General features: G+C 46.2%; 1 protein-coding gene across 5 annotated transcripts in view; it reads left to right on the forward strand.

Moving 5' to 3' along the window:
- Nucleotides 1-4523: 4523 nt before the first annotated feature.
- LOC144948505 (protein crumbs homolog 2-like) overlaps nucleotides 4524-26279 on the forward strand; it is a 90809-nt gene continuing 69053 nt past the window's right edge. For all 5 annotated transcript variants that reach the window (XM_078878036.1, XM_078878039.1, XM_078878037.1 and 2 more), the window contains exon 1: nucleotides 4524-4931. In XM_078878036.1, coding sequence (XP_078734162.1) covers nucleotides 4832-4931 — 100 coding nt within the window. In that variant the 5' untranslated portion in view covers nucleotides 4524-4831. The remainder of the gene's footprint in view (nucleotides 4932-26279) is intronic.

A 26279-nucleotide genomic window follows, 5' to 3' on the forward strand; every position in this document is an offset into this window, starting at 1 on the left:
GGACAAACACTTGAATACATTTTTTTCTGTTCAAGGTCAAAAAACAATGTCACGAACAGTATTCTTTAACAAATTAAACGCACTGCGATTTGGTTGCGCGTTCAAGAATACATGATGTACTAATAACAATAATGCCCTTTATTTACCCATGACTACCTCTCTGAGTGTCGTTAGTGATTCAGGAGCGTCCTGCATTTAGATATTTGGGCACTGTCTGAGGACACTGGAGACTCTCCACGCGTACGCCCGGGTAATACTCAAAAGTTCCACAGACATCCAAACATTCCACTGCTCTACTGACATTGCTGTAGCCTATGACATCTGGTATTCGCAGGCAACCTCCCATCCAAGTCCTAAGCAGGCTCAACCCAACTTAGCTTCTGAGATCGAGTGAAATCGTGTGCATTCAGGGTGATATATTCATTGGAAAGTCTTGATGATAATTGCTGCTTGCTGTCACGTGGCAATCTGTGACTTCATACCCTCGTATACGCGATTACATCGTTGAATTTTGCTTTGTGAAATAATCTTCAACATTGGCACACACCACGGCAACTGTAAAGCATCAAGCTGCATGCCAAGAGGCGCACCATTTAGAGTTCAGTGCAAATGTATTAATGGATGAATATGTAAATACATGAATGACTATTTAAGTACATTAATGAATGGATATAAACCAAAACGTACCAAAAACTAATTTCAACCCCAAGAGATTGGAAAAGAAGAAAAAAAACTACCGGCACTTTGTCCATTGTTTCATCAAGTGGATCCAACCCGTTCATAATCCTGCAATGTGTGGCCAATTGATGAAACGTGTGTTGCGAGTTATTAAATATCATTCCGTTGGTTCCGAGGTGCCATAGTAACACTGTGGGCAGCCTTACTCTGCCATGTGCACACTTTAAGAAGTTCTTTCTCAAATGATGCCATGGTGGAATGGCGTAGTGCAGTGCACTTGCAATCCAGAGGATGCGAGATCAATTCTATCGCCTGGCACGGCAATTGAAGCATTGATGCAAGCTTCTTAATCTCCCATGACCACCTCTGTCCACCCAGCGGAATAGCCATCGAACAAAGACGGTCACTGCGTCACACGCTTTCCGACGCGCTTCTGCGACCGTCTGGAACGCTCTTCCTTCCGTAATTAGGAAGTCACTGGAGCTGTGAACTTTTAAATCTAAATTAAAAACTCATTTCCTTAGAACTGCTTCTTGTGTTTAGTTAGTTGTCCTTCCCACTGTTGGCTACGTAGGTTGCGGAAGAAGTTCAACATACATACACCACGCTAGCATTTCCCAAACAAAAGAAATTCAGCATCGTACATTTGATATTTTGTGTGTAAACAAGGCACACGAGGAGGTATCTTCCCGATTGGGATAAACAGAAAAAAGAACTGTTGAACTTGACTCCACATATTTAAACACACAGCCTCGTCATTATTCGATCGCTGGGATGAACAAGTGTTGCGAGTGGTGGGGTATAAAGTACGATGACTCCCACTCCTTCTGAGATGCCGCAACAGCGCGGTTGAGTTTAGAGGGACTCTCTCTCCTCTCATCCGCCAGCAGTTGTGTGGGCAAACAGTGGCACGAGCATGTGACGGACAAAATGATCTCGCCACAAGAGGCGGAACGTGCCTTTGACCATTGCATAAAGTGCACAATTGAGCAAAAAAAAACCAGCACAAATTTCTCAGAAATCAGATAACAAAGTTCAAGAGCGCCACAACAAAAGTTTATCTCTGTGTCTGTCTGTGTGTCTCTGTGTTGTCTCTCCCTGTGTGTCTCTGTTGTGTGTCTCTCTCTCTGTGTGTTTCTCTCTGTGTGTATGTGTTGTGTGTCTCTCTCTGTGTGTCTCTGTGTTGTCTCTATCTGCGTGTATGTCTCTCTCTGTGTGTCTCTGTGTTGTCTCTCTGTGTGTCTATGTTGTGTCTCTCTCTGTATGTCTCTGTGTTGTCTCTCTCTCTCTCTCTCTGTGTGTCTCTGTTGTGTGTCTCTCTCTCTCTCTGTGTCTCTGTTGTGTGTCTCTCTGTGTTGTCTCTATCTGCTTGTGTGTCTGTCTGTGTGTAACCGTGTCTGTGTTTTGTTTCTCTCTCTGTGACTATGTTGTGTGTCTCTCTCTTTCTGTCTCTGTGTTGTCTCTCTCTATATGTCTGTCTGTGTGTCTATGTGTGTGTCTCTCTCTCTCGCTGTGTGTCTCTGTATTGCTTCTGTCTGTGTGTCTAGGTTGTGTTTCTCTCTCTGTGTGTCTCTGTGTTGTCTCTCTCTGCTTGTGTGTCTGTCTGTGTGTCTCCGTGTCTATGTTGTGTGTCTCTCTCTGTGTGTCTCTGTGGTGTCTCTCTCTGCTTGTGTGTCTGTCTGTGTGTCTGCGTGTCTGTGTTTTCTCTCTCTCTCAAATTTAGTTCTACCTGATGACGACTGCTTGTGTTGCAATCGAAACGTCGTTTTCTATTATTTAATTTATTTTCTCTCTACGTGACTTCACCGAAAGAACAAACGAGTAATTCCTGCAGTCACGAAAGCTTCAAATCAAGTTTCGCCTTGCCACCAACACCAACCCGCACCTACGATTAGCACGGTCGCCTAACGTACGGTGCGAAAGAAGTTCTCCATACATACGCGCGTGCGACCGTCACTTGCTGACCATTATTGCGACGAATCATGACACGCGATCCCCTTTTAGTCACAGTTACAGTGGAGCCTCAGCACATACAGCGAGCCAAGAACATGCCGTTTAGTTTTTTTTAAAGTCACCGATTCATTACATATTCGTTACGGGGCCGTCCATAAATGACGTCACGCACCTAGGTGGAGGGGGGGGGGTCAGATATTTGCGACAATGTGTGACGAGAGAGGGGGGGTTTGAGAAATGTGACGTCACATAAAAATGCGCAACTTTAAATAAATATAGACAACACGTTCTACTGAATTAAACCGACTTTTTTTCATTAATGTTTTCTCCTACAACATCAGAGTGCAGCGCCACATTAAATACGCACTACAATGCCAATAGTTTAAAGCGATTTGAAGCATGTTTCATTTTCAAAATGAGGGGGGGGGTCTGACTTTTTTTTTATGTGACGAAGGGGGGGGGGGGGGCAAAAAATCGTCCAAAATCGCGTGACGTCATTTATGGACGACCCCTACAGTAAAAATGCAAAGTGAGAGTGCTTGTGACGGCTTGCTCACTCCACTGCTGGCGGAAGGGCCTACGCTGGAGGGAGCTCTGGAGAGCCCCCGTCTCCTCGTTCACGCTGAGCAGACTTATCGGGAGACGAATGAGTCGACACACACCTTGCCATCTTTACACGGGAGTCACTCATCGACGAACTGTCGTTGCGCCCGTTTATTATCTCCCAAAAAAAAACGATTGAAACTATGAAACATCTTCTTGGTTCTTTCGGCAAAGTCACGTAGACTGGAAATAATAAAATAATAAAAATAAAATATAATAAAATAAATAATTTTGCTTTCTTTTTATTATTTATACAAATAATAAAAATAAAACATAATAAAATAAATAAGTATGTTTTACTTTTATTATTTTTTTTATTTCCATTCTACGTGACTTTACCGAAAGAACCAAGAAGATGAATCCCTGCAGTCACGAAAGCTTCAAATCGAAACTATGAAACATGTTTACGAGGTAAGGCCCACTGAGCTGTAACAGCTCTTTTTCAGAGGCGACCTGCCCACAAATGACAGCTCAACGAAGTGGCTTATCATCGTGTGTGGACATTAACAGCGGTCAAATAATCTAAACGCGTGCTTTTCAAAAATGTTGAGGGGGGGAAAAACCGGAGGACCCAGATAGAAACAAAAATCCACGCGGCCACGGAGAGAGAGACACGCAAACCCCAAACATACAGCAGGCGTCAAGATCGGGATCGAACCCACGACGCCCTGTATACCGGGCGAGGTAGTTAACATCTCACAGCCACCGTGGCACTGGGTGGACAGTGGCGTTGAAGGGGGGGTGGGGATTCAAGCAACGTGCACCATTGTTTCAACTGCCACACCGGGAGAGATGACCTCTGGATTGCGAGCTGAGTGTTGCGAACCATTGCGACAAAGTGTTCGGGGGTCAATTCCTCCTCGCTGTCTTTGCCGTGGGCATGGAGCTGGCAGCAAGTCTTTGCCGCCACCTAAACCCCCCCCCCCTCTCTCTCCTCTCCTCTCCACCCGTCGGTAATCCCGCCGAGTTTGGAGATTGCTCCGTCCGTCCGTACTCCATGGATGCGCCGTGCCAATCAGACGGGCCTAACGCAACGCGAATCGGGTTTGTTTAATTGTCGCCCGCTTTGGTGGCCCAGTTGGGCTGAAGCGAAATCTGCGTCGTGTTTTCCCCACTGGCTTTGTTCGTTAATAGATTGTTCACATTGAGGGGGCTGGGTTGGGAGACTGTGGGTGGTGGGGGGGGGAGAAAGAGGCTTGTGAGGATTGAGGGTAGGCTAGTTGAGGGGGGTGGTGAGAGCTGGGGAGTGGAGTGGAGACTTCGAATTGACAGCGGGCGGAGGGGAGGGGGAAGAGGCTGGTGAGAGTGGAGGAGGGTGTAGGCAAGACTTGTGAGGTACCCATTCTGTTACAGCCATTAAGGCGGGCAGTGTGAGTGTGGGTGGGTGAGTGTGGGAGCGGACACAGAAAGCCGGGAAAGAAAGGAGGCCAGGAGTTTGTAAGAACTTAAGGGAGGTTAGCCCCGTGTGTGTGTGTAATGCTGCTGGTGCAACACATTTAATCGCATTCACTTGCCCGCCTCACACAACCCAGACTAGCGTTGCAGCTCTGCCCAGCCAGGTTCTGACCACCAAACAATTATTCCATCGCCTCTTGCCATGGATTTATGTCGGCCTATTCAAGCGAAAGTCCCGCTGTCTGGTGCTGCATCTTTCTTGCGGCCGCTGCTGTTCCTGCTTCTGTCATCCACGATCCAAAGTAAGAAACTTTCAACGTTTCACGTTCACTTAAGTTGGCTGTATCTTGTTTTGTGCGTGTGTGTGTTTGTTTAATTGCTTTTTCGGCTGGCGGTGAAAGTTGCGTGCACCATAAATGTGTGTTCAGACTCGCGAAGCGCGTGGTGACCGGATCAAGTTTCCCGTCTGTCGCATAAAATAAGTTAATAACGGATTAAGTGATTTCAACACAAAAAGAGAAATCAACAGCGACATTGCAGGTGTGCAATTCAAGCTCGGTCCTTGCTCGTCAACAACCTTTCGATCGGCAGAACGTTTCAATGCGCGCGCCCGTGACAAGAGACGTTTAAAGTTTTGCTAGGGGTTCTTTTTGTTGTGTTTCCCCCCCCCCCCTGTTCCCGGGCTGACGCGTGCATTTTACGTGCCCTGAATACGCGAAACGCCACCCAGTCGCCAAAAGCCTCCATTCTGATGCCGCAATGCGTTCGGAGCATCCAGTGAGTGTTGTTGAACTCCTCCAGCCTTCAGCTTGAGGATGACAGCTGTTTTTGAAATGCAGCGCGTAGTGTCGTTGACAACACATCGATTATATTTCACAGTGTCCCACTGATTGCCAGTGCAGTCCCCCCCCCCTCCACACCGCCAGTGCCATATGCATTAAGAGCATAATATTGATGGGATTTATAATAGCTCTGCTTTGCCGGATCAATGATACGTACACGTGTAAAACGTGGTTGTTCTACGATTAGCACGGTTGGCTACATACGGTGCGAAAGAAGTCGAACATACATACATGCAGGACACACTGGAATTCATCAAAATGTGATGTTGCGTAATAATAGTAGGATTGTATGTAATTTACACGGATAAAACATGTATGTACTGTTATTGTAAAGTGTATGTCATCGTACGACTTGACCAGAAAGCCATTGTTGGTTTCGTATAAAATGAACTGATAGCTGAGTAGTGCAAGGATATGTGGTGACTAAATATAAAACATCGTAACAAATCTCTGCCATAATATTTATCTGGGCTCTCCACCATTGGCTCAAGACCTCTAATAGAGATGAAGGCGCATTATCTTATCGTGAGCCTTGAAGGGCAATACATAAATATGTAAATAATGTATCAACTGGGAAAAGACGCGTGCGTTGTGTGCCTCTCGATCAGCATCTGCTTAACCAAGCAAATGTGGCTGGTGAAACATTCTGGGTCACATCAGCAGAGCAAGGCTGATAAAATACATAACTTTGGTTTATCGGATGTCATTGGCAAGAGCACTCAGAAATCACTGTGGGGAAGCCCTTTTCAACGCAAAAAAACCCCCCACAAATATTGTATACCAACTGAGGAGCTGTTGCGGACAGATGTGTTTCAGTGTAAGAGCACACTTTGACCTTTGACTCATCTGAAAAAAACATTCTCAAAAATATCTTTACCAAAATACACTTGAAGCCAAAGGATGGAACACCTCCATCAGGTCATCTGCGGATGAGATTTGAGTTATACAATCAGTAGTAGTGTGCGTGTGCTGGGTGGATTTCTCCACTATTGGATCACGAGAGATGGCAGTCACTTGGAAAGCCCTTCCTTCATTCAGCAATCAATTGCGCAAGGCTGACCAATATATGTTGATGATACTTCATGCACCACAACACACTCGTTGCATGGAGGTGCAAATGATTTATGGATTTAATTTGAACCCCAACTTATCGCACACAATCAAACACTTTTGTGCATACTCTTTGGTTCTTTCGGTAAAGTCACGTACGTATAAAATAAAATAAAATGTTTGCTTCTGTGCAAACTACACAAACCTAATTAGCGAAGTGGTTAATTGTATCAGAGATGATTTAAAGGTTGCTCGTACTTGCTTGGCTTTGGGAGGTGTCCTGGCACCGATAGTCCAGCAGATGGAAGTTGTGTTGACTGTCCCTTCCCACCCCCTGTTGAGTTTATCTGCTGAAACAATCAGAGGGGGAGGCAAGCCGTAGGAAAGGGGCGCGTAATTACCAAGTGCTGTCGTTTGACTGATACACGACGATAGCTGTCGGAAACATAATGGCAGCTCAAGAGATGTGAAAGTGGTGGAACTGAGTGAGTCATCTTTGAGTTGACCGTTGAAAAAATATTTTCTGCAATCGAACACCATAGTTTCTTGGTAAAACAAAAACTGAAAGATAAAGGTGCAGCCCTGCAATTGCTTGTTCGTGCCACTGCTGACAGAAGGGCCTCCACTAGAGGGAGCTCTGGCCAGCCCCTCTACAGCGCATTTTGGCCAACTCTTCAATCATTTTCCATCCTGTCCAGACGTCTTGAAAGAGTCACGTGTGGTCAATCTGAGTTTCAAATTGTATGGCCTCAAAAGCCATTCTGTGGGATGTTAATGCAGCTTAAACCTTTAAAATATATATATTTTGAGTATTACTTTATCCATGTTCTGTTCATATTCGTTATGCAATGAAGGGTGTTCTTACCCACAACAACTCACTGTCCATACAGTTGGCTCTGGTTGAGAGCAGTCAGATTAAGTCAGAAAATAACGAATGTAAATGTTCATTTTGTAGTCATATGGAGGGAATTTAGAAAACAACTACTTTAAAAAGTGTTTTTTTAAGTGCTTTAATGACATTGGAAAAGTTTATCTATACGTGTGGATTGTGACGTTTTGTTTTTCTGTCACACCCCTCAAATTACGTTTTTCATTTGTTTCAAACAAGCCGAGCAGTGGAATTGATAAGGTTTTAAAATTTCTACCTTAACACTTTAATTGTTTTTTTATTGAAACGGAGGCTGTAGAGTGGTTTGCATTTTGAAACTTCTGAAATGTTTTGACGTTACATTTAATCTGCCGTCATGCTAATGTGCTTATCCAATTAGCACTTTTTGGCAGAGCATTAAACTCAGAACCGTAAGGTTGTGAGTTCAACTTCTGGTTGCGGGTAACTCAGAAAGTAATTTTTGCTCGTTTATAAATTAGCACCACTTTTGGGAATTCAATGGTGGATATACTTGTATGGGAAAGACTGGTCCCCACCATAGGAACGTGGAATGTCCTCATCTTTCTCAGGACCACCAGGGGAGATAATTATACAATAAGTACAAAATATGCACGTAAATAATCGTAATAATTTAGAGTTTTTTTTGTTGTCATTCCACTGTTGGATGAAGGCCTTCCAACACCTGCAAAAGAAGTTCTATATACATATTGTGCTTATCATGGAAATGGGTTGAACATACTTCACCACACTGGTCAGTGCAAGTTGGTGAAAGGAGAGGGCTCAATGATTAGTTCAGATGTCACTCACCACAACCACCGTGCCACCACTACCCACAGAAGCAGGTGCAAACTAAAGAGTAAACAAAGCGACCGTGAATGATAATAATACTGACGTAATAAATGTAACCTGTAGATGAATATACATTACACAACCGTGCACATATCCTCTTGAATAATTATTCGTAGCACATAGCCTTCCTAGGCAATGAACACATACAGTCAGTGCTCTAAAAGTGCAAGTTATGACCTGCAGGTACACAAAAGACAAAGGTCCCCCGTGTAGCCTTAACAGTTTTTGGACAGCACTACGCCCGGCCGCACCAGGGACTCATTTGAGGCTGAGCTGACCTTGGGGAGGCCCAGGACCGGTTCAGATAATCCTCGATGGTGTTGGCGATCGAGCGAGAATCGAACTCGGGTCGCCAGGTTCGCTGCGCTAACCACTACGCTACCGCTGCTGCACCACCGCATCACTCACAAGCCACCAGGTTCAGTGTTTGGCACGTGGCTTGTGTTAGAGCTACAAGGAGGGCACCGAACTCCCACAAACATTCAGCCACATCAGAGACGATCCTCCTGGCAGGCGTTATTGTTGCCCTGGAAGATATCCATGTGTCCTTGTTTTACAAATGCTGTGAGAAGGAGAAAACTGCACCTGTAACTCTGTCGTGTGTAAGTGCACGGTGGTGGGATTGCATCTGGCTTTGTAAGCAGTTGGGTGTCCATTTATGAAGTTACAATAATTATACTTTATGGCCCTGTGTCATTCCGCTGCTAGATTAAGACATTCCCGTGCAATATCGGTCGTGGGGTTTTGTTTGACCACGCGTCACCACGCTGGTCAGTGCAGGCTGGTGAAGACTTTCTTCCCACCGATCTTAGCCATTTGGGAATTGAACTCAGGTGTCTGGGCTCATAGCGCAGCGTGCTAACCACTGTGCCACTGCTCCCACATTTTCATTTTAAAAAAGAGAATGGGTGAGCAATGGCTTTCAACAAACCTGCACAGCACATGGCATCTATTTGTAAATTAATTGTGGACTAGAATAGCTTCATAATGTTGAACGTTTCCAAATGTTTTTGTTTTAATGCTACGTAATATATGTTTTGGTTCAAAATTAGCATCGCTATCAGCACTTCCTCTTCCGTTTTCTATCATCAAACTGTTATCTCTCAGGCAAGCATTGATTATTATCAAATGCTGATCACCACTATGATCCTATGTCCTTACCGCTGCTAGGCGTGCCTTGCACTCATGGGCAGGGAGATGTGTTGGTCGGGGACATCCATGCATGGGTCCCTTCACGCGGGGATATCTTTTGGCTGTCACTGAAGTATGAATATATCTTATCCAGCCTGTCCAGACTTGAGAGCACAAGCCTGCTCTTTATAATGCAGCTGTTATCATTGGCGATAACTCACTGACACTCCGCAGGTCACATGCCGGCACTGAGGTTAAAGTCCACTTACGTCCCATAGACGTGCCTCTGCAGTAACCTGTCAGTGTAGTTTTTTTTCATTCTTATTCTTCTGTTACTTACTCACATGTGGGCGCGTAGGGGTGGCGCGCATACGCATGAGTGTACGCTGATTCATGAGCGTGTTTTCTGAGCAAGCACACTCGAGGCCGCGTGTGTATGTGTTTTAATAGGGGGGTGGAGACACCTTGTGAAAGACCCAACGCAGAAGATCCCTGGTTTTGATCTCCCACGAAGCTCATGGTCCTCCCTAAACCGCAACCGGGCAAACCATGGCAGATGCGCGGATACCTGATGCACAAATGGAAAATTAAAAACTCTCCAGTACTGTGCGGCTGTGGTCATCCATAAGGGGACCGTAACAACGTATGTCCCGATCCATGAATACGACGGAAACATCGCAGCAATGCACTACTCCGCTATTCCTGACGCGGTCGTCTGACTTGACCACCTGGATGTGAAATTGTAGCTGTAGCTCTGCGTCTTCATCAGCCGGACGAAAGACGAATGGGGAAAAGAGGATAGGAGCTGTGGCATTGTGGTGAGCGCACTGTGACATGGACCCAGCAATCTGTGCTCGATTTGCGGCCGTGGCCAACATCAGTGGCGAATATCTGAAAAAGTTACGAGCCTCCCCTAGGTTGACTTAACCTCAAATGAGTAACTGTGGTGGCGGGTAAAACATTACCAATGGGGAGACAAAGGTGGTCGGGCATGGGCCTGGTCACACCACCTATAGTGCAATGTCCCCAGCCTTAATAGGAGCTTGCTTTTAGCAATTGCTCCAAAGTCTACACTTCTATAATGCCTATACTATTCGTTTATCGGGGCAAATGGCATAGAGTGGATACAGCACTGGCTTTCCCAGCGCTAATATAAATAGTGGCTGTGTGTGGGGAGCGGTAGTGTAGTGGTTAGCACACTGCGCTATGAACTCCATTGACCCTGGTTCGATTCCCGCTCACTGCCAACACCAGTGACGATTATCTGAACCTGTGCTGGGCATCCCCTAGGTCGACTCAGCCTCAAAATAATACCTGGTGCAGTATGCAAATATTGCTACCAGGGAGAGAAAAGCGGCCGGGCGTTGTGGCTGGCTACCCACCCCCTCGTGTGCCATTCCGGCCTTCATAGGTGCTCGCTAACAGCACTTGCCCCAACAGTCTGTGCGTGCGTGTGTGTATTTTCTTCTCACCTTGGTCCCGTGAGGTCAGCGTTGTTTTCTAAACCGCCCCACTCTTTGCTTCAAGAAGGTCCAGATGGTTCAGCTCATTGTGGCCACAAAGCGTGCGGTATCCAGATCTGTGCCGCACTGCTCGCCCTCTTGATGTGCCACACGTGGAGCGAGGCGTCACTGCTGTTAAGCGTAACCCACACGTGCCCACGACAGACTACATTCCCATTGCCCGCTTTACAGAGTGTGACCAATAGACCGCAGCGATAGACCACCGTGTGATTTTTTTTTGCGTCTGCGTTTATAGTTAATGTATCCACGTAATAGGGAAAATGTCGTTTTGTTCGTCCATGAATCAGTACGTTTGTCACAATGCATGATTGAGCAATTGCCATTGTACGGCGTTGAGAAAAGGCTCATTCTGATCAGATTGAACCAGATGCCAGTGGTATTGACAGAGAGCTATGTACTACGTGTTACGGTTGACCTAGGTAAAAACAAAACTTAACCGAAAAGAGATTCACTCCATCCATGGGATGGGCTGTGACTGGGTAGATAGAGTTATACTGTATACTGCACAATAGCTGCATAAACTAAAAGCAAAACTGAAATAATAAACAAATACACTTGGAGCCACGTTAGCAAGATGTTCACGACTCGCCTGATATACAGGAGGTCGTGGGTTCGATCCTGACTCTGACACCTCCATATTTGGAGTTTGCATGTTCTCCCCGTGGTCACGTGTATTTTTCTCCGGGTCCTCCGGTTTTTCCCTCCACAATTATAAACATGCGTTTAGAGTATTTGGCTGCTATGCATTTCCACGTGATAAGCCACTTCGTTGAGTTCCTCTCCATTGGTGGTCAGGTCATTTCTGAGAAAGCAACATATCGCTCAGTGGGCCTTCGCTTTAAATATTAATAGTTTTTTAATCGCTGATTTTTTTAAACCAAGGAACTGCACGCTGTTTTATTGCCTCCTTTTTGCTTTGGCAAAAATGTGATCGAGACGGGGAGTGATATCCAAATGGGTGGGCAAAGGGAGAGAGAGAGGGAACGAGCATTGGTCCGTCGCAGAAGTGCGTACGTGGATGGAGAAGTGAGCACGGGTGAGATTGTGGGGGAGCCGTCGTGAGTCGGGGCGGTGGCTGTTGATGAGACGCGGAGTTGCGATGCACGTGTGGACAGTGTGGGATGGCGGTGGTGGTGGTGCCATTGTGGGAAGAGCGGTAGCGCAGCGGTGACCTCGCTGCTGTGCTACACACCCGGGGGCCCAGAGTTCGATTCCCGATCACCGCCAACACAAGTGACGATTATCTGCACCGGTCATGAGCCTCCCCTAGGTCGACTCAGCCTCCAATGAGTACCTGAGCATGTGGAGCGCTCTTGCTTCCCATATTAGGAAGCCACTGGAGATGTCCACTTTAAAATCCAGATTGAAAACTCATTTGTTTAGAACTCATATTATTGTTTAGTTTATTGTCCTTCTCCGATTAGCAGGATTGGCTACGTACGGTGCCAAAGAAGTTCAACATGCATACAAACATACATCACCACTGGGGAGACAAAGGCGGCCGGGCGTGGTGCTGCCCACCCACCCCCTCTTGTGCCGTGCCGGCCTTCATAGGTGCTACTCGCTAACGGCACTTGCCCCAACAGTCTGTTGCAAGCTACACGGGGGATCTTTGGCTTTGGCTGCGGCAGTGTTGAGCGTACTGGAATCCCCCTGCAATCTCAGCCAGAGCCCGGGCGACACAATGGGACTATCCGAGCGAGGCGCTGCTCACTAGCCGTGCGGCATGAATGCTTCGGCCCAACGGGAGGAGGGCGGAGGGGTGGGATGTTGGGGAGAGTGGGCTGGGGTGGTGGTGGTGGTGGGGGAGAGGGTTTGAGAACACGAACGAAACAATGAATAAAGAATTTGTCGGAGATTCCACGATTGGTGGCGGAGGTGCAATGGGGCCCACGGGTGTACGTCAATGGGACCGCGGTTTGGAGATCAGGGAAATAAACAAATAAATATATCCCCTTGTGCTTTCCCGGGCCAAACTCATTCCCTTGCTCTCACACGGAAGGGTTGTGAGAGTCGGCACAAGCGACCCGGAATAAATCCGGGCTTTGTCAGCGACCCTAACGGTCTTGCCGCATGCGTGACGGCCCCCTCTGCCCCGCAAACCCTCTCCTCTGACAACCTGTGCGCAAGCCCCGTTACGGTGGCTTAATGAGAAGGCAAGAAAAGTGTCCGCGCCGATGTGTCCACGCGTCAACAAGACGCGTCCGCGTTGTCGACGTGCCATTTACCTTCTAGTTTCTGTAGCTGCGAGACACTTTTGCAGGAGTAACGCGCGCGCGCGTGTGTGTGTGTGGGGAGCGGTGGTGTAGTGGTTAGCGCGCTGCGCAATGAACCTGACGACCCGGGTTCAATTCACGCTCACTGCCAACACCAGGGACGTTTTTCTCAACCGGTCCTGGGCCTCCCCTAGGTTGACTCAGCCTCAAATGAGCACCTGGTGTGATCTGTAAACATCGCACCGATGCATAAACATCGCCACGAGGGAGACAAAGGTGGCTAGGCCGTGGTGTTGGCCACCAACCCCCTCGTGTGCTGTGCCGGCCTTCATAGGTGCTCGCTAACAGCACATAGCTTGCCACGTTGTTTGGCATAATCACGAAAACACGTTGGGGAGCTATTGTTTAAAGAGATGGACCCAATTTGAAATCGCTAAATCTCTGCAACCACGAACCGCCCATTAATGAAACTCTTACCACTTGAAAGGGCGGGGCATAGAGAGGGCGGGGCATAGAGAGGGCGGGGCATAGAGTTTCAAATGACTACCGCTAGATGCCTCTCCCAGCGCACAAACAGCCCCTAGCCTCAGTCATTCGCGAGACGCGCTGCCTCAACGTTGGATAGGTCGCACGGGACCCCAAGACTTGGCGCTACACTCTTGGCCCCCAAGATCCCCAGACATCATCACACCCTGCCACTTTCTATTGTGGGGATACATCAAAGACGGTGTTTTTGTGCCACCAGTAGCGACTAATCTGGATGACCTCAAAAACAGAATCACGGTAGCGGTGACTTCAGTGGAAGAAGACACTTTGAGAGGCGTTTGGGATGAATTCAATTATCGTCTCGATGTTGTCCGTACAGCAGGTGGAGGGCATATTAAGCATTTATGAAATGGTTAGTGAAACTTGATAACTCGTTAAACCGTTCGTAACTTTTGGTGTAATTGCAACATGTTGCCATCGTGAAACATACTGCTTTGAAATTGGGTCCATTTATTTTAAACACCCTGTTTATGGATATCTGTATCCTGAGCATTTTACAAAAGCGTGATTTAAAACATTCCACGTTTTAAACGGTAAGGGGGAAGAGTTTGCCGCATGACAGCCACGTGACAGAGACATAACCCGCACCTCCGATTAGCACGGTTGGCTACGTACGGTGCAAAAGAAATTCAACACGCAAACATACACACGCGAGTGGTGACATGCGGCAAGCGGTTAGGGCCAGACGTGCATGCATCCGCGGCACAAGCACTCGAATATAACAACAATACTACCGACAACAATCAGTTCTTAGAACGCAAATATATAAATGCCTTCGCGAGCCGTGTATTTAAAAACTCCAGGGGTTGCAGACCAGAACACGTTTAGCGTTCGTAAGATTCGGTGTAAATGCCAAAAAGATATGAAGAGTCAAACTCAAGCAACAGGACCCCAAGAGGAGTGGGAGAAACGTCCCAGGGCGCTCTGTGTGGGCTGCCTTGTTTTTATTATCTGCAAGCCATTTGTATTTGCAAAGAGCAGCAGCTGTGACATCAGTGTTTATATTGGGTGTCGGTGCAGTATTTGCAACGCATTTTTTTTGCAATGAACCGCTACAAGACGACACACCGAGCCACGTTGCCCGTTACCCCGAGTTACATGAAGATTCGTGCATTTATAAAATGAAACGGGGCACCACGTTGGTACGCTGTAACTTTTGGAACAGTTATGAAGGCACGCGTGTTTGTGCGCCTAAAAGAACAATCAAGAAAAAAGTCATAATTTTTCTGCTCAACTAAGCATGGGGACTTTCCGTCTCTCTGTATGACCCTGAGCCAATTCTGGGGCAGGGGTCAGTCTGTTCAACTAAACTAAAAACTAGATTTGAAGCTTTCGTGACTGCAAGGATTCATATTCTTAGGTTTTTTCGGTAAAGTCACGTAGGTAAAACATCAAAATTAATAAAAATAAAATAAAACGTCGTGATTTTTGTTTTATTTTATTTTTATTAATTTTGATGTTTTACCTACGTGACTTTACCGAAAAAACCTAAGAATATAAACTAAAAACTGTCTTTTTTATTTTATTTTTGCGGTTAAGTCCCACTGAGCTACATGGCTCTTTTTCAGAAGCGACCTGGCCACAAATGATAGCTCAACGTGGAAATGTATAGCAGCCAAATACTCTAAACGCGTGTTTCTAAATGTGGATGGAAAACCCGGAGAAAAATCAATGCGACCACGGGGAGAAGGTGAAAACTCCAAATATATACAGGCGTCGGGGTTGGGATCGAACTCAAGACCTCCTGTATGCCAGGCGAGGGAGATAACATCTCGCCACCATGGTAGGCAGCCAGTTCTATGGATAGGTTGATGTGACACTTCCGTGACATTCACCACTCACCTGACTTGCCCACTCAACATGCAGTATAATGCGGTGGGAATTCCGTTGAGATTCAACGTCTGCCACCATTGACGCATGTTTATCAGTTGTAAGATTTATTTTTAGCATGGCAGGGTCACGTGCCAGGCTATTGGAAATGGTAGATAAGCGAGGATGGAACCGTTCAGTGGAATTTTAGGAGATTAGTGGATTTTTGTTGTTGGAAGTTTGACCTTGTTCACATTAAATATATATAGTGTACGCTTTGAAATGATGGATCATTAATTGAAATTCGCACAGCGGCTAAGTAGGATTTCTCCCAACAAACATACAAAGCCACATTGCAAACTTTTTACTTCCCAGATATTCAGACTTATTTATTGACCATGGAGGGATGATGGGCTGAATCAACCAATATATTACATTGAATACTTCACATCCGCAGTGCTATACCACACTATACCTGCAGCCTTAATTGATTACAGAGCAGCAATAGCTTTCGTAAATGAATAAATAAAGATTTGTTTCAGTACAGTGGCCTTTTGGAGTTTTAGACCAATTTTATCCGGCAGTGTATCTTCTCTGGAGAAAACTATGAAGTGATTTCGACCTTCTGGGTCTCATCAGCAGTGAGGCTATCAGAAGTTAAGTGACAAGAGCATTTGATACGAATCAGCCATACTCAGCTGATGAAACCCAGAAGGTAAAAAACGGTAAATAGTTGTTTTTATAAACAAAGACTGCTGGAAGATACTGGTCTGGAAAGCCAATATGTTTATGGACTAAACAATATCTGAACTCATTTTTAGAGACACATCATGTATTTTTGTTTAAATATGATTTTACCCATAATGCTCCAGAATCAGTTTTTTTTCATAGCAGAATTTAGACTGGAGGCATCCGATGAGCTATGAAACTTTTGTTTCAAAGATGTCCAGTAGAGATAGTTCAGCAAGCCCCACAGCAACACACAATGCAGTTATGTAAGCCATGGGGCACTTATCATGCCTTCACCTGGCATTACAGTCATCCACAGTGTGCGGAATAATCTTTCTCGCGCGCCTTGAAAGTGAGAGCTATTTCATCACAGCCCCTCAGCAGTTTTATCCACCCGCCCCTCCAAAGGCCGCAAGCTTTGCGTGCGCAGTGATGTTCAGGGTTCGCCAGGACGTGCTGGCAGGTGACCTAAACGGGCGGAGAAGCGCAGAGCCGTGGCCTGTAATCGGATTAGCGTGTCAAAACTCACACTTCACGTTTCAGCCCTAATCCGTTCAACGTGCGTGCGTGTGGAACCGCGTCTTTGTTCGGGGAGGGGGGGTGGGGCAGCACCGCGATGCGACGTGGGGCAAAAAAAAAACCTCCGGGCCACATACAGTCGGTGATCCCACATGTGCTGGGCAACCGGTGGCACAGAGGTGGTGACCTTTACGGCTAAAGTTGTTAAAAAAAAACATTTGCGCGCAAGATGGCAATGTTGTTGAATGAATGTGTAAAACACCTGCGGACGGCGTGGTTATTTTACTCCACTTTAAATGTACATGTCAAGGGTTGTTTTATTGCCTCTAAGGAGTTCAGCATGTGTGCATGCTGACAGGTGTACTTTTGCACGTTTTTAAGAAATATTCAACATTTCCAGAACACTCTGCGCCTGGCTCAGGGCGATGAAGAGAGATGCCGGCTGTCTCGTTAAATCGACAAAGAGCAACACGACAGTTGAGTTTTGTGAAAAAGAGCTTCATAGCTCATCGGATTCCTCCAGTCGAAATGAGTTTCTAGTTCAATGCAGTCTTCTTATAATGTTAAAATAGTGTAGTGTAATTGTCCATGTATAAATAACATCGCTATGTTCATCGACTGCTTGTTGAAGGCCTTCCCAAGCCATGTTTGTCATTGAACTTGTTTGACCATACTTCACCACGCTGTTCAATCTGCTGGGTTAGTGAAGAGCTCTGGTGTGCTCAGGACAGATTCGGACGTAACCTATCACTAATGTTAGCTGTGGTCAGGAAAAAAATCATGGTCGCTGGGTTCATAGTGCAATTATCTTGCCAACGTGCCTCTACGCTACCCTCCAATATCAGAATGTGAATCATCTATCCAGCAAAGCCTCACTGAGTCTCAAAGCATTTAGTTTTTCTCTCTCGAGGGTCCTATCACATCATTATCAGCTATGGCCAATCTACTGTTGGTCAGAGGTCGCAACCGGGTACCCGATACCCGTACCCTACCCGATACCCGGCTACCCGTACTCGGCCGGGTACGGGTACGGGTACCCGTTTGCGACCCTGATGCGGCCGGGTACGGGTAGACCGTGAGTCACTGGTGAGTAACTGTTTGTCACTCATTTCCCAACGTCTTGTCTCTTCTCACAATTTAAGTTCCTAGAATCAACCCACCCACGCCTGCAACATGGCTTCATCCCAGAGGTCGCAATCAGGTACCTGATACCCGTACCCTACCCGTACCCAGCCAGGTACGGGTAGGGTACGGGTACGGCCGGGTACGGGCACGGGTACCCGTTTGCGACCCTGGTGCGGCCGGGTACGGGTAAGGAATCAGAACCCGTTTGCGACCTCTGCTGTTGGTTGACATCGTCTCCAAGCCACTGCGTCTCACGATCCTGCGATAGTCCATCTAGCACCCGATTGTCTCCTCGGTGGGCATCACAGCGGATGCCATGGGCGGAGTTTGCGGGGCGGCATGGGGGAGGGCGACGCCCCGCCCAAACTGTAAACCTTCATCTATTTATTTTCAGTAGTTTACAATTTAGATTAAAAATAAATTAATGATATGCACCTGCGATTTATAATGTGAGGGACAAAGCAAAACCCTGCCAAACCCCCCCCTCCCCCAAATATAGAAGTCAAACTCCGCCTATGTTGGATGCGTTTCAATTCCGTGGCTGCTAATCCGTTATTCACTTTGACCGTCACCCATGGTCCCCTCTGGCCGTGACGTGTCCTGCCCAAGTCCACTTTCCTCAGCAGTTGAATGTCGTTAAAACTACGAATATCTTCAATCGAGATTTGAAGCTCCCGTGACTGCAGGAATCCACACTCTTTGGTTCTTTCGGTAAAGTCACGTAGGTAGAAATAAATAAAAATAAATCACGACGTTTCGATCGCAATACAAGGGATCTTCATCAGGTGGAACAACCACAGCAAGAAAGAATGATCCATCTGATGAAGATTGCTTGTGTTGCGATCGAAACGTCGTGATTTGTTTTATTTTATTTTATTTCTACCTACGTGAGTTTAACGAAAGAACCAATATCTTCTCAAACACGTGTGTTCCTCCTTCTGCCCGTCGGTGTAAATTCCGCTTAGGAATCGATGCACACTTCTTTGCACACTTTTCAATGTTTTGTTCAATTATTTTTTTTCGCACCTCCGATTAGCACTGTTGGCTACGTACGGTGCGAAAGAAGTTTAGCACACGTACACACATAACGACCACGTGTTTCTGAACCCCTTGCGGTGTCCAGTGTGTATCTTTTGGGGGGGGAACAATTTTGTAGATTCAGTCGTTAATTTTCAACCAGGTGGTGGCAAGACGTTTGCTTTAAAACTCAATTAAAGTCACAGGAGCTCCATCGCCAGTTAAGCTGAAATAATAACCCCCCAATGGAGGCGTTATCGCAGTGACCCGAGGGTTGCGTTTATTTAAGAGACGGCGGTCAATGAAGATTGTTTGTAAGAAGGAGCCACACAGAGCGGTTGGCCAGAGAGGCCCTCTGTCGACCTTCCGTGACCTTTCCTGCCTCCCGGGAGTGCTCATTGTTTGCGCCACTGGTTATGAATTTACCGAGCTGCCAGCGAGCGGTGGTTCTGCCTTCCGCTGTGCGTGGAGGGCTTCATTCCCTTCAATCGGTGAAGGGCGCATGGATATTTCACTTGCTGACAAAGTCATCAAAGAGCCAGGCGTTTCTAGGGGTGTTTAATTGGTCAAGTTAAGGTACGTTATTCGTTGTGCTCTTGGCACACCTAACTCAGTGGGGACTGAGGTAAGGGTGGATATTTGCGAACGTCAGATATGTGAACATCTATAGATACTATTGTTATTTTTTTTGTTTACCAAGTAAGGCCAACTGAGCTATACAGCTCTTTTTCAGAAGCGACCTGGCCACAAATGATAGCCCAACGAAGTGGCTTTTCTTAAGGAAATTGATCGGTGCCAAATACTCTAATCGCATGTTTCTAAATGTGGACAGAAAGAACCAGAGGACCTAGACAAAAATCCACGCGACCATGGGGGAGAACATGCAAACTCCAAATATCCACGAGTCAGGGTCGCTATTAGGATCGAACCCATAACCTCCTGTATATCAGGCGAGGTAGCTAACACCACGCCACCATGGCACCCCTCATCTTGTGCAAATAGATTACTGGGCAAGGATTAAGTGCTAACTACATTAAACAGCGGGAACATACATTGTTATACTTCAGAAGAGCCAATGAATGTGAAATGAACAATCGATTATTGGCGCGTGAAAAGGTGGGATTCGTGAACATCTCACACCGTGTGGCACCATGTTACACCACGCAGAGATTTTGCCCTGATTGTGGGCTGTTAATGATTCAGGCGCGACATGCGATGGACATGCAACATTGTGCACGTGTGAACATTTCTATGCGCTGTATTTGTCAACTCACTTTAAGCACAAAGTTGTTTGGATCTTATTTTTTTTCTCTGGCCCAGAGAAATATAACTTATATTTGCTTTTTGTCCACGTAATCAGCAGCAGTAGCAGCAGCAGCAGCCATGATGAAGCACTCAATATTTGCTTAAGGAGTTTTATGCAACCAACGATTGTGTTTAGTTTGTTGCCCCCCCACCTCCGATTGCAGGGCTGTGCCTCGATGTCCGAAACATGTGATGGGTAAAAAATAAACTCACCTCAAGAGGCATAACGTGCCTTTGAGCATTGCGTAAAGTTGCTTGATTAAAACAAATGACACAAACACCCCTGAAACCAAATGGCAACGTTCAAGAGCCCCACAACAAGCTTTGCCTTGCCACCTCACCAGCCCGCACCTACAATTAGCTCGGTCGGCTACTTGCGATACGAAAGGAATTGAATGTTCGTGCATAAAATCCACTGCTGGCTGAAGGCCTCCGATCCATCTGAAGGCCGAGCGGCGTTACGGAAACACGAGGAGCTGATTTCACCGCTGCGTCTCCGCGCTTGACGTCCTCCGCCCCTTGGCTGCCACTCAGACGTTGGTCTTGACCCCAGATTATTCACATTGAACAATCATAATTGTATCACGATTTGAAGCTTTCGTGACTGCAGGAATCCATACTCTTTGGTCCTTTCGGTAAAGTCACGTAGTTAGAAATAAAATAAAACAAATCACGACGTTTCGATCGGTAACACGAGCCTGATGACGACTGCTTGTGTTGCGATCGAAACGTCGTGATTTGTTTGAAATTATTTTATTTCTCACTACGTGACTATATATAATTATACCAGGTTATAGAAATTGACTGCGAGCAAATGCTTGTGAAACACAACGGTGTGAAATATACATTGCTTCCCAAATTAAGAGTCCAGGGGGTTTTATACATATTTTTTTAATATTAATGACTTCAATTAATTTACGATAATGTGCAGCCATTTGGCAATGAGTTGATGGATGAAGGCTTCCCGCTGCCATAGCAGTCATGGGGGTCGTTTGACAATAGTGTTCAACACCATTGGAACCTCCTTTGCCAGTATCAAAATATGATAATTGTTTTTTTACCCTTTTATCTGGCAACAAAACTGACACATTCTTTACTGTTCAATGCAGATTTGTAAAGGGGGGGGGCAGATCCAGGACCAGTTCAGATATCACTCACCACCGGTATTAGCCGTGACTGGCAAGCGAACTCGGGTCATGAGGTTCATGGCACAGCGCATGAACCGTCGGTTTACCGCTTTCATCTCAAAACATATTCTGCAACTCTCAACGACCAGCAAAGGGACTTACGTTCCATTTTTTTTTGTATCCACCGACATTTGCACCCTTTAAGAATGCACAGACGAGCACGATAATTGATACAGATGCAAACATTCTTCAGCAACTCTTTTGTTCGCAAAATGCTTCGCAACATATTTTTTTGCAAGTTAATGCCTAAGCCTTGCAAGATATCATTGATAAATGTTGCCGACGCACATTCCGGTGCATCACGTGACACCGAAAGCTGAAGCAATCTCTCCAAATGTCAAGCAAATCGCATTTGGGGACGTGCTGATAGATAAAGGGGAAAATAAAGAATTAATTCAGGAGAAAAGCCCTTTTTATGTCCATTCACACCACCAAAGGAAAGCTATGCGGCAAAAAAATGCATCAATGGCGCAATGCCCTCTTACAACCTGCTTTCTATGGATGACTCAACATCCAGCATTTTTTTTTTAACTGCTTTTTATTCGTGACCAGACTACGTTGAGTCAAGCTTCATGTCCACCAGCTTTTGTGCTCCGTTTGTGAAATGTAGAATGTTACTCGCAGCAATCAGAGGGAGATTTCAAAAATAACTTGTGCATGCATAACGGGTAACGTTGGCTCTAACGCAGCATTGCGTTGTTTCATGCAGAACAGGTTTCATAATTAGCTTGAAACATCACGTTTTCTGTCTGCTGCTTGCTCCGAGAATAATCAGATACTTATTAACCCGGTTCTTTTTTTACCAGTTAAAGCCCACTGAGCTATTAGCCCTTCATTCAGAAGCAACCTGGCCACAAATGGCAGCTCAACGAAAGTGGTTTATCACGTGGAAATGTACAGCAGCCAAAAACTCTAAACGCATGTTTTTAAATGTGGAGGGAAAACCCGGAGGACCTGGAGAAAAATCCACGTGACCCTTGGGGAGAACGTGCAAACTCCAAATACACAACAGGCGTCAGGATCGCGATCGAACCCACGACCTCCTGCATACTAGGGCAAGGGAGAAAATCAAACGGGCTTTCGAATGATTTTCTCAAGGAACACAAGTGAACGATTGTGATTGTTAGGCCACAAACACGCTACGACTGGAGGTGACACGAGGTTCGGCGCACTGTGCACTCAACGTTCCCCGCGGCCTCCTGGTGAACGGCCAAACGATTGAACGCGCTTCGTGTGGAAGTGATGCCTTATTACACTAATTCTCTTCAGCAGCGTCCACGCCGGTTGTCGTCCCACTGCTGCGCCCGCCGTGCAGAGCAAGGAACCATCGCTCAGCCACGGTGCCTAATGACGACGCTTCAGAGGGCTCTTGGCAGTAATGCGACCGAACGCTCTTTCCGAAAGTGCACTTCCTTCATGCGAACTTTGTTCGCGCGAACCTTGTTCGCGCGAACTTTGTTCGCGCGAACTTTGTTCGTGCGAACTTTGTTCGTGCGAACGGTTGTTCGCGTCCGGGTTGTTTCACCGGCTGAGAACTCAAGAGGCCCGGATAGGAGTCTCAATTTGCGAGAGTGACCCGGGTGACCAAAACTACAAAAGCGAAACATGTAAAAATATAAAGCACGGTACAGCAATGAAACAAATATTATTAAGGGCAAGAACAACTGTTTCACATGAGAAATATGCTTTTTGTAATCTTGATTTGAAGCTTTCGTGACTGCAGGAATACATAAAGAACCAAAGAGTATGCTTTTTGTAAGTTTAAAAGAAAAACAAGTTTACGAGGGGCAGACCTACCATTGCTTATCCCAATGTCATTGCGGCAGAAGGACCTTTAACTCAAGGGATGTCTGGAGAGCCCCTCCCGTAATTATTTAGCGTTCTCTTCCATGCTGCCCAGACATCTTGGAAGAGGTCAGGATACCCATAATTTTACTCCTGTAGATACGCGTGTTGAACTTCTTTCGCACCGGACGTAGCCATCCCGTGCTAATCGGAGGTGCAGGGGAAAAACGGCAAACCAAACCTGCCGATCGACTCGCTTCGTTGTACCATTTTGATGTTGCTGGGTGGACGAAGGCGGGGAGCTATTAATAAAATACCAGTTTGGATACTCAATTGCCATTGATGTTAGCTCTGACTTCGTGAACTGGTCTTATTTCCACCACTTCCCATACCATGTGTAGCTCTCAAACTGTGAATAAAAGTGTACAAAGAGATGAAAGCTTTGCCTTAGTAGTGCCTGCCTACATCAAGCAGGACTAAGGGCAATAACTCGTAACATTTTGGCACCAATGTTTGTTTAACATAGAGTTCACAACTGTTATGCAAAATCTCAGCGATGTTGCGGCAAAGTTAGAGTTTGCACACTGGACTTGCGAACCAGAGGTCTCCCAACTTGACAGCTAAAGCAATGGTGCGTGCTTTTGCTTTGTTGTTATCCCTCTGCCTCTTGTCTGTACAGAAGTATAAATGGGTACATCAGGTCAATCGGCAGGTTGTATGTCGTGGGGTAAAGTGTGGGTACTTACACCTCTTTCAAGATGTCTGTCCAGCAAGGTAGAGTGGGCCAAACACCCTCTAGGCAGTCTTCTTAGTGGAAGCCCTTCTACCAGGAGCTGCATGAGCAAGCAATTTCAGGGTTGCACCTTTCTCATGATTTGCTATCTTCATTGAAAATGTAGTTTATTTCTCTTTTCACGTGGTCTTTTTTTAATGTTCTAGTGATACAAACTCATTCGTTGCAGTAATTTACGTACCCCCCTCTCTCACTGACTCAAGTTTGGGACGTGTCTGCATCGCGCCGCGCCTCTGATCGTGCGTTTGCGTGGGCGGCAGAGATCACAGCTGCCATCGGCGTAGGACGTTACCTTTTGGAATTTCCAAAAAAGAGGCTCCCTGCCAAAGGGGGGAGTCACAGCTCGTTCCAGAAAGTGATCGCTGCGAATGTTTCTCTTTAATATCACCAAAATGAAATGTAAGCCAGAGCAACGGGGTGTGTGTGTGGGAGTTGAAGACACGAGTCGCAATTTTCTCGATGCAATGTTTATTGTTCCGGAATGCATCCTGAACGACTCCCACCGTGGCGAGCGAAAAGCAAACCCCAAGTTGCGGTCGCGAAGGAAGGAACGGCGGCAACTCGGAGGAATGGGTCATGCCACGGCCAGGGGATGTCATCGCATTCGTGCGTTAGTGTCTGCGTGTGTGTGTGCGTTTGGGTGCGTTAGTGTCTGTGTGTGTGTGTGCGTTAGTGTCTGTGTGTGTGTGTTAGTGTCTGTGTGTGTTAGTGTCTGTGTGTGTGTGTGTGTTAGTGTCTGTGTGTGTGTTAGTGTCTGTGTGCGTTTGGGTGCGTTAGTGTCTGTGTGTGCGTTTGGGTGCGTTAGTGTGTGTGTGTGCGTTTGGGTGCGTTAGTGGATGTGTGTGTGTGTGTGTGCGTTAGTGTCTGTGTGTGTGTTAGTGTGTGTTAGTGTCTGTGTGTGTGTGTTAGTGTCTGTGTGTGTGTTAGTGTCTGTGTGCGTTTGGGTGCGTTAGTGTGTGTGTGTGTGCGTTTGGGTGCGTTAGTGTGTGTGTGTGTGTGCGTTTGGGTGCGTTAGTGTGTGTGTGTGCGTTTGGGTGTGTTAGTGTGTGTGTGTGTTTGGGTGCGTTAGTGTGTGTGTGTGTGCGTTTGGGTGTGTTAGTGTGTGTGTGTGTTTGGGTGCGTTAGTGTGTGTGTGTGTGCGTTTGGCCTTCGCTCACCAAACGTCAACGCAACGTTCTGTCGCCCCGACCGTCCCTACGCTTCAACGCGATTTTCAAATGAATGGGCTCGTGATTCACTTCCGACCCGCCCCAACAATTTGGTGTCGTTGCGATTCAAGAATGGAGTCTCCTTAGGTCTCGGTATCATTCATATCGCCTTGTGTTTTAGTTTTGTTGTGACATTTAGTTTGCTCTATTAATACAAATGTCGTGCGTATTTTAATTACGTACACATAGAAAGTGATTTCCTGTTCTAAACGAGCTTATGTGACAGTGGTCATTTCCCGTTCACAGCCCTGAGCCAGTGTTGGCAAATTATATATTCCTATGGTGGGGAATGTACAGCTTTTTTGTCAATCCACTGCTGGATGAGGGCATCCCCATGCCGTGCAGGTCATGGATGTGATCTGACCAAACTTCGCCACGCTGGTCAGCGCGGACTAGGTGAAGGCGCGGAGCGTATACGTGGAAGCATTTAAGTGCAGCACAATGTAGGGCTTTGCTGGACACTGCTGTCTGCTGTCCACCACATAGTCTTTGTTGTGTGCATACGAAGCTTTATCCTATATTCACGCTTTATGGTATATCCCACGGAATGCAGTGAAACGCTCATGCATTGTAATTTATATACAAATATTAACCACCCCCCTCGCTTTCAAACCTGATTGGCTCACAAGTGACGACATCAATTGTGTATCCCTCTGTTTAAGACCAAAACAGGAGGATTTCTCCACAAATATGGCTATCGCCTGATGATGCTGGTTGTAATTACTTCTGAAACACGGTACTCGAATTGTAAATGTTGTGGTTTTACTCTGCAACACACCGGTGTGCTGAACTAGTAACGATTTGGCACGTTCTGTTTACGTGACAAACCTTACTAATTGGCTGTGCAGGTTTAACGACACATTTATATTTACACGATATAACCCAAAACCCTCTATTATGGACTCACGCAGTAAATAGTTAAATGTATTCATCTTGATTATTTGAATACAGTACACAATGAATTGAAAACGTGTATTCAGTTACAGAGTAATACTGCATTTCATTACCACAATTAAGTTATCTTGAATTCAGTTCCGAAACATTTTCCCCAAAAACACAATAATTCCCGTCGGTACACCGACGTTTCCAACTGTGCGTGACAGGTGTTCTTCTCATGATGAGCACAG

Source organism: Lampetra fluviatilis, chromosome 49 (genome assembly GCF_964198595.1).
Source record: "Lampetra fluviatilis chromosome 49, kcLamFluv1.1, whole genome shotgun sequence".
NCBI classification, from domain to species: Eukaryota; Metazoa; Chordata; class Hyperoartia; order Petromyzontiformes; family Petromyzontidae; genus Lampetra; species Lampetra fluviatilis.